Raw genomic sequence first — 13,580 nt, forward strand, 5'->3', positions numbered from 1 at the left:
TACAAGAGATAAAAAACACCTTCAGGTTGAATGACCTCAAGGCCCTGCATGGAGACATAATACTTGTTTTTGTTTAAAATACTGATCCAGCAATGACTCACTATCACCCTCTCTAAAATGCCCATGGTGCCAGGGGACAATGGCTGCCATTGAAGGTAGTGTTTTCACTGAATTAGCTACAAAGGATATAAGAAAGGGTCAGTAGCAGGTTTTGAGTCAATCCCAGTGTAATTCTTCTTGAGTGGAAATGCAATGTCTAAGCCTCAATTTCTTATTAGGACAGAGAGTTTGCCTATTCGTGATCTTGTGGGAATCAAGCCAAGTTAGTCTATGGCAGGGGTCTCCAATCTTGGCAACTTTAAGCCTGGCAGACTTCAACTCCCAGAAGCTGGCTGGGGAATTCTGGGAGTTGAAGTCCGCCAGGCTTAAAGTTGCCAATGTTGGAGACCCCTGGTCTATGGTAGCTCATGAAAATTCATGCCATTTAATAAAAGTTGGAAAAGATACTACCAGAATCTTTCTGATTTCTTTTTGCCATGTTTGCAATAGCTTCCTGCGAAATGAATGAATATCTCCTATTGTCAATGTGAATGTTATTCAGCATTCAGATATAACATGGAACAATTCTAATATTAAATGAAGCCACGTGAAGGACAGATTCTATGCATATCATATTCTTACATATATCACTGAGCACTTGGAAAATTCCTACTTGCATATCTAGAGATAAGCATTTAGATCACATACATTTTTAAAAAAAAAATGGGGGAGGGGAAAATGAGAAAATATATTAGAAATAACTGTAAAATATATGGAAACTTACAGGATCATCACAATTATCACAAAGGTCATTTCCTCCTATAAAAAGGGTTATGAGCTTCCAATCTTCTTGGAAATTTATATTCTGTATAAGGAGGAAAAGGAAGAGAATAGACATAAAGAAAATAAAGAAAAATACTTGAGTTAACATCTTAGAAAGAGTTAATAACATAATTATTAGGGGGACAGTCAGTTTGTTTTTTTTAGACCAGCATGTAGGTAGGAAACCAAGGCAGCAATCTTAAATGTAGTTTTAATATACTAAATCAGTTATGTAAAATGAAAAATCACAGATTTCTTTTACAGAAGCCTCTTTGAAATCCAATTGCTACGAAGCACTGCTGCTCTAAGAATGTTGCCACAGTGCCTGGTTCATTAGGATGCTATTTCCTTATGAAATTGGTTCTACATCACCAGACTTAAGTGCATTGAATTGATTTGATGGCAATTAGTATATCAGTGTATTGCACCAACATTGTAATATCAAAGGTTAGTTTTTGCCTATGAAAATCTAGGGCTCACTTTTCAGTATTGCCTGTTCAATGGTCAGAGGGGACAAAACTACTAAGGGGAGCGGGGACTTTATGTATGTTTTCAAATCTAATTAGGGTTCCTGCAGTCTACTATAAGACAGATAACCAGAAGGAGTAGCAAGTACCTCTAATTCAATAAATATTAACAAATTAGTTTTGTTTATCTATCTCTATATGATAATATCATATAGAGATAGATAGATGAGAGAGAGAGAGATTATAGATAATTTGAAAATTTACAATAAAAAGGAAAGTATACTTTGCTTCTATGTGTTAGAAGGAACACTTTCTTTTGTACAAGAGCAAAAGTGGGGTACTTCTTGTGAGATGGCATCTAGTGACCTCCTGTAGTTTTCCTACCTTACATAATTTTGCAAAAATATATGTTGCCTGGTTAATTGGGAATTCCAAAAGATCATGAAGCATATTTAAATCTATTTCAAATAAATGTTCTTTCAAACCAAACTCTGCTCCTGATGAGTTAATGGACACATCTCATAATTTATGGCAGGTTTTTGCCATTGTTTTTATTTAGAATAGGGTTTTTTATTCTGTAATTTTCTTATGAGTTTAGGATCTCCTACAGTCTGCCATTCAAGTCCAACTTTTATTAGCTTTTTGAGATCAGTCAAAGTTGGTAAGATGTTGCTACCAATAAGACCTTAAATTGTTAAACAGGATCAAATATATTTCTTTTCTCAGTAAAACAATTAAAAATAGCAACCAATAATTAGATACAAAAGGACAGAACCTCATCTTCCCTGTTTGTCAATAGTAAAAAGTCACAATTGCTTGTTGAAAAAGATGTTCATATCAGCAGAAACTCACAGAATCTTTCTTCATCAAATTTATAAGCCTTCTGATCTGTTGTGTGATATCACTAAAAAAGAAAATAAAGAAGGCAAACAAATATTAGGAGCAACACAGCAGTTCAGACTATCATTCTGAAAACACAAAGCAGAAATAATAATTCAAGTGACATAGAGCCTATTTCACAGATGAATTTTGCAAACAAACAATGAAGCAATTTGGAATGTATGGACAAGAATGAATAATGGCAAGGAGACCCATACAAATGACCCATAAAAGGTTACTTCATTCAGCATAAATTTATGTAGCCAGATTTTTGATTGAGCAACATGGTAACTGACACCTTGCATGCAAAGCACCTACAGATTGGATCTCTCAGAGTACAGAGAATTAGTCTGGTGTATAGCCCTTATGTGTTTCTACATACAGAATAAAGAGCAATGAGTCTGCTCTTTGTTACTATATGAGAGATTGCAACAGGATTCTGTAAAATGTCTCTGCCAAATAAAGTAGATTTATTGTATCCTGTGTTTTGCTTGTAGTGCTATACACAAAAGAAAAAAGAGAAAGGAAAAAGAATCCAAATGCCAGAGTAAATATGTTATGGTTCAAAATGTGATGTGTTTCAGACATGATTCTTTGTCAAGGATACTGTACATACTGGCTAAAACATGTTCATGGAACTTTTTTAAAAAGGGGGTATTTATTTTGTTTTCAAAAACAGTTAATCCTTGCTATGATAGCCGATATTTAATAATGCACACCAGAAGCTGCCCATTATTATATGCAGAAACAGTGATTGTAGAGTGATAGTATCACTAGAGCATTCAAAATATAAATTTTCTCGCATTAACATGATGCACAAATGAAAAAAATATATGATTGAATACTGCTTAAGACAGTCATAAAAACTGACTTGCTCATATCCATGGTTCACATATCTCTTGACAGTTTCTCTCCAATATTGTAGCTACTTCTTCTTATTACTATCACATCTATTATATACTTATGTCTTCACCTATCTCCCCCCATCTACCCTTCAAATACATTCTGTTAGAAATACCAGCACTTTACTTTTTTTAAAAAAATGCAGAACTTCACATGTAGATAATGCTGCAAATAATTAAAATCAGCTTGTACTCTATTCTATACATGTGTCTTTTGTATAAACTTTGGATCTGATCAGCACTGTGCTAATTCCTTCTAGTAACCAGTTAGAAGCATACAGTCTGTATGCATAGTGTTTAACTGTTAGAGATACATTTTCTGGCTGAGCTTCAAAGAGAAGGCCCTGAGTTTGTTAGCATCTGGAAGGCCACATGTTTCCCATTCCTAAATTAGAATATAATGTATGATTGGGGAGATATGATTCATATCCCCACTTTGCTTCAAATCTCATTGGTGGTTTTAGTCATTAGGATTACCTACCAGATATGAGCTTCAAAAATCTAGCATTCCACTAGATGGCAGCAAAGAGGTAAAGAAAATTCTTATTGCTACCATCTAGTAGCCACCTGGATTTTTACTACTTACTTACTACTTACTACTTACTAATACCTAGTTTTGGTTCATATTCTATATCTCCCATTCTGATCAAAAGTTGTTGCGATGGTAAATTGCTGGAGGATGAATACTTATATGCTGTCTTAGTTCTCTATGGGAAGGACAGGATATGAATGAATGAACAGGTCAGTCAATAAGTAAGTAATACTATTACAAACTGTAAGAAAATCTGCTTTAGTACAATATTTGTTATATTTTGCCACTGGCTAAAACAGTTACGTTTATTTGAGACCAAATTTTCCACAAACTATATGACAATCATATAAATTGGGTTTCTCATATTTACCTGTGCAAAATGTCACATAAAATTCAGCTAAAAAGCACTGGTAATGCCAATATTATATGTTATTCCAAAATTGGACACAGCTGGTTTAAGATGATGTATTCTTAATAGTTGTAGGGAGACATAAAGACCCTTCTTCATTAACTGTAACTGGACAGGTCGCATACAAGAAACCAGGGAATTAAATTAGTAGGCATATCAGGATATTCTAGGATAGGGAAGTGACCACTCAGTCTTTTAAAGAATGAATAGGAAACAAAGTGCCTTTATACAAAAACTGTAAAGCTTAACTACATAAGGCAAAAGCATGCTTTAAACCAGTAAGAAATGTATCCATGGAATTATGCATTTTTAAAAGTTTTATAATCATCTCAGTATTGATATCTCCTCCTATAGGACAGATCCAACAATCACTTTTGAAGAAGTTCTCTTTACATATTGCCTCCTGTACTTATCAGGCATAGAACTGGTATTCCACAACACAATTCTGTGATAAATGTTAATTATCCCATATACTCCAAGATGCTTATGGACTGATTGTGGCACTACTCCCAAGGGCAGAATGTAACTAAAGGAGCTATAATTTGGACAGACTACTGGGACCTTGCTTTCCTCAAAGAAGATCTGAAATAGAACTGTTATCTGACCAAATATATTTTAGAATATTAATTGTTTAAACTTTGGCAACCAGTTAAATTTGAATTAATTTTCAGTTGAATGATGCACGTGTTCTAAACTTTCCCCCCTCCTTCTTATGCCCTGTTTAAATATTGTGTGGTGTATCCACAAGGAAGCTAATGCTTTCCTTTCACTACATGTTGTTGTGATCCAGTTGTAAGAGGAAATTATGAGGGTTTTTTTTGTCTTGTTATAAACCATGATAGACTAAAGGCTCCAATGCCCTTCTACTCTGACATCCTCATTTCTGCTTCAGTAGAGATTAAAAACCTCTTTTAAACAAACCATGGTTTTGGAATTAATGTTTATTTTAATCTGAATTGAATTCTGATCTTCCCACTAGCTTTTAGCCAGCAGATCTTGGTTTAGAGCTATTCTAAAGGATTGGTCACTTTGATATCTCCAACAGCAGCTTAAATAGCATAAAGGAAGGCATATTCACAATAGATCTACATCCTGGTTGTTTCTAATCACCCTTTCTGGAGATAAAGTAAGGTAAAAAGAAATGACAATCTCCATGTCTCACTATGGCTCAGTTCCTAAAGTAGGAAATCTATGTTCCCTCTCAGAACTGAATCCACAGACACCATAATACAACTTCTGCTTGATCTTCTAAATGGCACTAGACAACTGGAAGTTGAAATATAAGTATTAAAATAGCTAATAACACTTGGGTTTGAAATTTATTGTTACATTAATTAGGAGCAACTTGAGAACTGATTCATCTAATCATCTAAAAACCTTTTGATCAAGTGGTATGGCAGCACTGGTCCCATTGCTCCTTAAGCCTAGGGTTTTAAAGTTTGCTGGGGGCTTTTTTTTTTTTTTTTTCACACACATATCTCCAATCTGGCTAAAACAGCTCAGGGAGTCTCTAGTGTGGTGGAATAAGAAGATGGGAGAAACAGAATTACATGTTGTAAAGGTACTGGGAATGAAACTTTGTTATGTTTATCTGCAGAAATAGTAAAGCAAATTTAAAAGGTAGAAATGTAAAGCTCTTCATTGAAATATCCTGGTGCTAAGCAAATAGGTTTCATAGAGCAGTTCTACACATTTAGTAGCCTCCCTGCAATGGTTTCGTGTCACTAAACAAGTGATTCCCTGCCACATGACTGGCTCAGTGGTGGGTTTTAAAATTTTTTACTACCGGTTCTGAGGGTGCGGCTTGGTGGGTGTGGCAGGGGAAGGATACTATAAAATCTCCATTCCCACCTGTTGTGACCCCGACTCCTGAGCCTGTCCTAACAGAGGAAGAGAACTCAGAAGGTGATGGGGAGGAACTGATAAGGCCTCCCTCTCCAGGACCCTCCTCTCTGGCAATGCCTCAGGTTCCATCCGAAGGCCAAGAGGAACAGCCTGGGATATGCCAGGAGGAAAGCATATCGGAACAACAGCAGATAGGGAGCCAGGATGATGAATCCTGGCTTGATCCCAAGCAGCGTCAGAGGGAGAAGCGTGTGCAACAACAAAAGAGGCGTGGGAGGGCCAGAGATTGAGCTGAGTCACTGAGCCATACCCCACAAGGAATAAAAGTGGGTGCGATTGCTCTTCAGGCTTTGTGATGGTCAAAGTTAAAAACCTGAGAGTCACATCGCGTTACCTGAAATCTGGCTTGTGCCTATTTGGGCTGGACCTTGGCTAATTCTTGCTTCGTGGATTACTTTTTGCTACTGAACCAGACTGAGGATAAACTCTCTCTTGCGAACTGTGAGTGGAAACTGACTTGGCAGGCATTTCACAGTTTACTGCCAAAACTCTTATCTGCAAGAGTTTCTAGTCTGATTGTTTAATAAAAATCTTGGCAGGCATGCCTGGTTGTGTGTTTGCCTGTGTGGGGAAGGGGGACAGAACACCACCCCACTCTAGGGGAAAGTTACTGCAAAATCCACATTTCCTCCCAATCAGCTGGGACTCGGGAGGCAGAGAATAGATGGGGGCGGGGCCAGTCAGAGGTGGTATTTACCGGTTCTCCGAACTACTCAAAATTTCCACTACCAGTTCTCCAGAACTGGTCAGAACCTACTGAAACCCACCTCTGGACTGGCTAATCAAGTGCCTAGAAATAACAGTAGAAACATCAGAAGTTTTCTGCAAAGATCAATGGCACAATGGAAGGTATAGTTGCTAGTCAATGGTGATGGACTATGACAGATTAATATCAAAAGATAAATCTTTCAAGGAGACTGACTATCACCATTACTGTTTGTCATTGCACTGATTCCTCTGTCAACAATACTGAACAAGTCAGCCCATGGCTGTCATACATCAAAATCATATACCAAGCTACCCTGCCTCTTTTACATGGACAGTCTAAAGCTGTATGGAAAAACACCCCCCTGAAATAGAATAGCTGCTTAACACTGCTCACATATATAGGCAAGATATTGCAATGGAGTTGGACTGAACAAATGTTCCACTTTCACCATCAACAGGAGTAAAATAGTGAAAACTGAAAGAATCGTGGTGCCCTATGGAAATGACATCAAGAGTCTAGATGAAGAAGATCACTGCAAATACCTGGACCTCCTTCAGGCTGAAAACATCAAGCAGCCAGAAGTCAAGAAGTTTAGAAATTAATATATCATGAGAGTAAAGATCTTAAAATCCAAACTCAGTGAAGGAAATACCATCAAGGCAATTAACACCTGGACAATTCCAGTCATTATATATACAGCTAGAATAGTGGACTGAACTCAAGCAGAACTAAAAGTCCTGGATAGGAAGATGAGGAAAATAATGATAATGAATCATACTCTTCATCCACACAGCAATGGTAAAAGACTCTACTTATCAAGGAAAATAGGTCTGTGTGGAATTTTGCAAGTGCAGTAGAGGGTTGAAGAAGAAATAAGGGCATTAGAAGAATAACTGAAGGATAGTGAAGAAGGTGCACTGTAGATAGTATACCAGGAATGTTTAATGAGTACTGGAGAGACTAAATTGATTAAGTTTTGAAACTAAACAAGTCTTGGGAAGGGCTCAATTGTTGTTGTTCAGTCCATGCGATCTCATGGATATGCAGATGCCACTGAGAGGGGCACAGGTCGCTTTAGCTAATATAACTGTTCTGATGACAGGTCAAGAGTCCGAAATCAAAATGCAGGGTAAGAAGAAATTGGCCCAGAACAATAACTGTGCTGGAAATATATATCTTTGCAACACAAGTCCTAGGAAAGAATGGTAGGTTGATGAAAAAGTTCTTCAAAAGAAATGATTTGCCCTGGCACAGCCGTGAAATGCATTTATTTATTTATTTATTTATTTATTTATTTATTTATTTATTTATTTATTTATTTATTTATTTATTTATTTATTTATTGTTTATATTTATATACCGCCTTTCTCCTGAAGGACTCGGGGCAGTGAACAGCCAACAGATAAAACACAAGAAATACAAAATTTAAAAACAGTATTAAAATCCGATTAAATTAATTTGGCCCACAATTAAAAGCACCCCTGTATTAAAACCCATAATTAAACAGTTTAAAAATTAAAACAATTTAAAAGAGTTTAGGTCAGCCCGGCTTGTTGGAATAAAAAAGTCTTTAGGGCACGGCGAAAGGTGCGTAGATCTGGGATCCGCCGTATCTCTGGGGGCAGCTCATTCCAGAGGGTAGGTGCCCCCACAGAGAAGGCTCTCCCCCTGGTGGCCGCCAGTCAGCTTTGTTTGACCGATGGCACCCTGAGGACCCCCTCTCTGTGGGAGCGTACTGGTCGGTGGGAGGCTATCGGTGGCAGAAGGCGGTCTCATAAATACCCGGGTCCTAAGCCATGGAGCGCTCTAAGGGTGGTAACCAATACTTTGAAGCGCACCCGGAAGACCACCAGGAGCCAATGCAGCTCGCGCAGGAGGGGGGTCACATGGGAGTGCCACATCACTTCCATAACCAGCCGCACGGCCGCATTCTGGACCAGTTGGAGCTTCCGGGTGCTCTTCAAGGGGAGCCCCATGTAGAGAGCATTACAGTAGTCCAGGCGGGATGTGACGAGAGCATGAGTGACTGTGCGTAAGGCATCCCTTATGCATTTATCTTCTCTACCGGTTTGGAAATGTGAGCACGTGCCTCTTCTGTGCATGCGCAGAGGGTCAAAAATGGAACATAATGATGTCCCGCCAGGTGGGCGGAGCCTCTCGCTACCGGCCCTACCAGTTTGCGTGAGCCGGATATATCCAGCTGGATTTCACCGCTGCCCTGGCAGAAAAATTACAGTGATAATTTAGAGCTAACTGTAACATTAAAAGTAGCTAAACTACCCTTTCCTGGGTTGTAAACCTGACACTCACTAATCTGCCCCAACTCTTCAAAAATGGACAATTATTTAATAAAATAATAAAGTAATAAAAACAAAGTTTTAGTAAAAACAAAGTTCTATCTCTGCTTATTCAGTTGTTTTTAAAATAGTATTTTTGGTTTTAAAATAATAAATTACTCTCACAAGACACACAGATAAACTGATCCCCCCAACACCTTTCTGGTCCCTTACTCAGAGCGTGCTCCTGCCACAGCCTGGTTCAAGTAAGAGTTGGGTTTGTCCTCATTTCCTTTGCCAATGGAAAAGCCCACTAGAGAAGGATTGAACTCACGAATAATGTCTAGGAAAGAATGAAAGGCAAATGTATATGTTACTTTTTCACTTGGATGCAACAACAGCAACAACAAACACCCCCAAAACTAGTCTGGTGATACACTCTAGCTGGATGCATGTCAGTTTGGGTTTAGCCTGGTTTGGGTGCAAAAAAGTTTATGGACATAGAGGAATATATCTCAATTTTCATGATGTCTTGCAGTATCAATTCTGAAGATTTCAACTACTGTACATCATTATATAATTATTGTGATCAGACATTTGCTGAAAATAGCACTGGGAATTTTCTGCTTGACTCTGTCATTTGTAGGCTCCTAAAAGTCTTTGTCTTATCCATCATGCTTTTGGGTATTTTTATGAAACTGGTGGTAAAGGCTATCAAGGAATGATAAGAGGATCTATTAAAAAGCTGTTAATATTCAAATCCATATCTGCTCATTATCTGGTTACATAGCCATGCAGGTGCTGCATTAGTGTCTGGATTCAGTAATGGATTAGATCAGGGGTGTCAAACTCACGTCATCACGGTGGCATCACGTGACGTATCAGAACTTTTTTCCCCTTCGCTAAGCCGGGCGTGGGCATGGCCAGTGCGTGACACATCCGGCCCATGGGCTGGGAGTTGACAGCCCTGAATTAGATGAACAAATAAAGATGGGAGCTAGATGGCTCTCATCACTGGAAATTGGGCATGCAATTTATTTTAGATAGGGATGAGTGGCCTATGGGTTTTAGTGTTCTCTCATGTCTGCTGTTCTGCTATTGGAGGGAAGAAAAAGAGAAGAGAGCAATTCATTTCTGGTCTTGAAGGGCAGTTGCTCTAACAGGCCTAATGGGCTGACCTGGGCTGGCAGCCAGGGCTGGCATGGGGAGATTAGGAGCCCATTGGTGCAAATAAATATGTAAGTGGGGACTAGAGCCCTAGGGGAATACCCACTTCCTCAATTGCTGTGGGGCATACTGCTGATCTAACCAAAAATGGGAGGGGGGAGGGAGGAGTGGAGAGAAGAAGAAAAAAGTATAGTGTAGTAAAAGACTGTAAGTGAATGGAAGAGCTGGAGGAAGTTGAAGAGAAAAGATAAGCATGCAGATCAGTTATCAGTTCTTTTTGGGGACGGGAAGGTTCGGGGGGGGGAATGTTTCCTGGAAGAAAGGAAATGAAGACCCAGAGGGCCAAGAACTCCATGCAAAGTCCAAGAATGGGAAGAAGCGTCCCATCTGGCTGCAGATGGCAACTTCTCCAAAGATGAGGTGGGGTGGGATGGAAAAAGATGGTTGCTGGCAAAGAGGCCCTGGTTTTGGGGAAAGAAACTGGACCAAAGAACCTGAGACGTTCTTCCTTCAACAGAGAAGCATTAGGTATTTTGGCTGAGATGGAGAAAATGAAGCCACACTGAGCACACTACAATAATTCCCAGTCCTTTCCTTACTTTTCACTTTCTCTCTTGTCAAGGCCAGAAATGGGGAGGAAGAAAAAGAGAAAGGGAAGGAAGCAGGAGGGATAGAGAGAGAGAGCCTTGGAGGGAGATGTGGAAGGAAACCTTGACACCAGGACTGCATTGTTTAGCCCTGTTATAAATACCTGTTGTAAATCACCTTATATAGTAAAATATACCTGCTGTGCTTCTGTGTCTGTTGCCACCTTTGCAAAGAAACACATTTCCTGTTCAGAAACTCTGACACAGTTACAGTGTGTTATGGTGACAGGTTGCAATCCCTTTAAAAAGACTGCTCCTAGTCTAACATATTCCTGGAGGCCTAAGTGGCATTGGTCATTAGGGGTACCTTCTTTGCAGGTTTCTCTGGAATAATCATATAGAACCTACTAAGAACCTATGAAATGATAAATGCAAACACGACAGCAAATTAGAGCATTAGATTCAGCAACATTCTGCTTCCTATATTCCTACTGGTCCTGGATCCTGGAATGCAAAGTGGTTTCATCTGACAACCTGCTAAACATTTTCTCAAGTCTGCTCCCTAAATTATGAAAGAGTTTTGCAAATAGACCAACCTCTAAGAAAGAGATACTTACTTGCTAACGTTGTGACTGTTGTTAGGTTTTCATCTCCACCAATGCTGCAGAGTTGGGATGGGGTAAGAAAAACAAGAAAAAGAAAGCAAACAAGAAGGATTTATTTGCATTCAGTCTCGTGATATTTCAAACATTTAACAATCTCTTTTTATTTGAACTGTGGAATTGGACCTGAGACTCAACTCCCCACCACCAATCTATCTAAGGCATTTCTTGGTTCTTGGCTCCAGACTAAAACCAAGAATTCTTGACTGATTCAGTTTCAGCACAGCTACAGCATCAGATGCTTTCAGCCAGCACTTTCCCAGAATCTGAAGACCCAAGGCTGTTCAATTTTCAGTTTTATGTTGCTGCCTTATTTAGAATCCCCATCCAAATAAAATGGAAAGTGACTGTCAGGCTTCAGTAAAAGACTGCTGGGGGTTTGGAACTCATAAACTATATCAATCTGCAATATAGGACATGATGAAAAATCTGGCATCTTTACGGTAAGTAATATCTGACTGTTTTCCCTTAAAAACACTATGTAATTGCTTCATTTATCTGTGTATCTACTATGCCAAGATGAAGAAGGGTACCACCTTTGAAGATCATCCAAATCAGAAGCTTGAAGTGTTCTACAGAAGAATGGGGAGTTGAGCAGGATTGTTTTCCATCAATTACTTTTGATTTTTTGAGTATATTATACATCCCTCTTTGAAGAATTCTGCCTTTTGCTAGCTTATATATCCATATTTCTTTTATTTCATCCCAGTAGCTTGCCACTTTTGACTCCCATCTTGGATATCAGCCTTAAGACTTTGGTACTCATGAGAAAGCGGGTGGGAGAGGAAAGCAGAGGGGAAAACAGTTCTTCCACTTTCCTCCTCCTTTTCACTTGTCCCCTAAATATTGATTCAATCTAAAATTACATTTCCTCTGATATAAAATGTGCTAACCATTTTTGTTTTCAAAGGCAAACTTGATAAGCCATGACCAATTGGGTCATTGTTTCAGAGATATTTCCTAACCTAAACAGGGAACTGAATGATCACAGGCAGGGAAAAAAGCAGTAGGAACAGGAGTGACTTCCAACTTCTTGTTGGCTTCCCTGTTGAATTTCCTTGTGGAAAGCGGGCAAAGAGCACAGAAAACTTCCCTACCCTTTCCCTCCCCTCCCCTCTTCTCCCCAGGTAGATACGTGACTGCTGCTGGTGGGAGGGAGGGAGGGATTACACAAATGACCAGAAACTGTCTGGAATTCTTGAAAATGAGGATCATGTGACTGCAGCAGTGTGGCAGTGTTGAAGCACCCACAAATTTCAAATTTCATTTCCTTGGAAATAATGGGTTCCAGCGTTCTATAAGTTAGCCTATTTGAGGTACCTTGGTTGAAAACATTTTATCTTATTTATTTTATTTATTTATTTTTAAATTTATAATCTTATGATGCAATGATCTGTTCAGTCAAAGGTTACAGATACAGGAGTTTTATTAGTATATAGATTATAGCAAATCACCCAAATCATCTCATATGAAGCTTAATCATAAGGCTCCCATATGCAGAGGAATAGAAATAGCAGCTGGGGGGATCCAAGGGACAGCTCTGCGAAGTTGTACGTTAAAAACTAGTACTTATTTTACAATTTCAATCTATAACCCATAGCAACTTTTCTGAACAGTTGCTACTGATATTGCCAGTAGACCTATGCTGACCTATTATTATGAACACTACTAAATTATTACTGAAGAGATTAACCCAAATTGTAAGCATAACAATTTGAGGATTACTCCAAAACAGATTAGTAACGTACTTCTGATAGTTTATATGAACAGGTGGCAAACTGATTTTTAACACCCATGGAAACAAAACAGATGGCAGATTTTGGATAATCAAAGGTATTTAGGTTAGAGCACTCACCTCCATGAAAGACCTCGATATTGTATCAGCACATCAATAATACTATTTAGTGAAGATCCAGCCCCATTTGCTGACTGATAACCAAGAGAAAAAATAGAATTAATGATTTGAGAGTGACCTAGTATGATCCCAAGAACGCGTTCCCAATGTTTGCTTTTCAGAAATCCGAAAGTATTTTGCTTCTTCATAATAGGATGAAGCAGAATGACAAACAAATTGGCTCAATATAAGAATCCTTAGTTAAAATAAAATAAGTGAAGAGATGGTTATGAATCAGACAAATCAGAAATAAATCCTTCAAGAAATACAATAGTACTCCACTCTCAAGAATACTGATTGCACAGAAATGCAAAATTGTAACCTATTTTG

General features: G+C 38.7%; 1 protein-coding gene across 1 annotated transcript in view; it reads right to left on the reverse strand.

Annotated features, from left to right (window-relative positions):
- Positions 1 to 13,580, reverse strand: part of PLB1 (phospholipase B1) — a 120,580-nt gene that overhangs the window by 74,878 nt on the left and 32,122 nt on the right. Inside the window, exons 18-22 of the mRNA XM_070949718.1 lie at positions 13,212 to 13,285; positions 11,312 to 11,355; positions 9,175 to 9,283; positions 2,181 to 2,232; positions 824 to 904 (exon numbers count right to left, since the gene is read on the reverse strand). Coding sequence (XP_070805819.1) covers positions 824 to 904; positions 2,181 to 2,232; positions 9,175 to 9,283; positions 11,312 to 11,355; positions 13,212 to 13,285 — 360 coding nt within the window. The remainder of the gene's footprint in view (positions 1 to 823; positions 905 to 2,180; positions 2,233 to 9,174; positions 9,284 to 11,311; positions 11,356 to 13,211; positions 13,286 to 13,580) is intronic.

The sequence above is a fragment of the Pituophis catenifer genome, unplaced genomic scaffold (assembly GCF_029215685.1).
Source record: "Pituophis catenifer annectens isolate HBS135680 unplaced genomic scaffold, rPitCat1.0.hap2 SCAF_1, whole genome shotgun sequence".
Lineage (NCBI taxonomy): Eukaryota > Metazoa > Chordata > Lepidosauria > Squamata > Colubridae > Pituophis > Pituophis catenifer.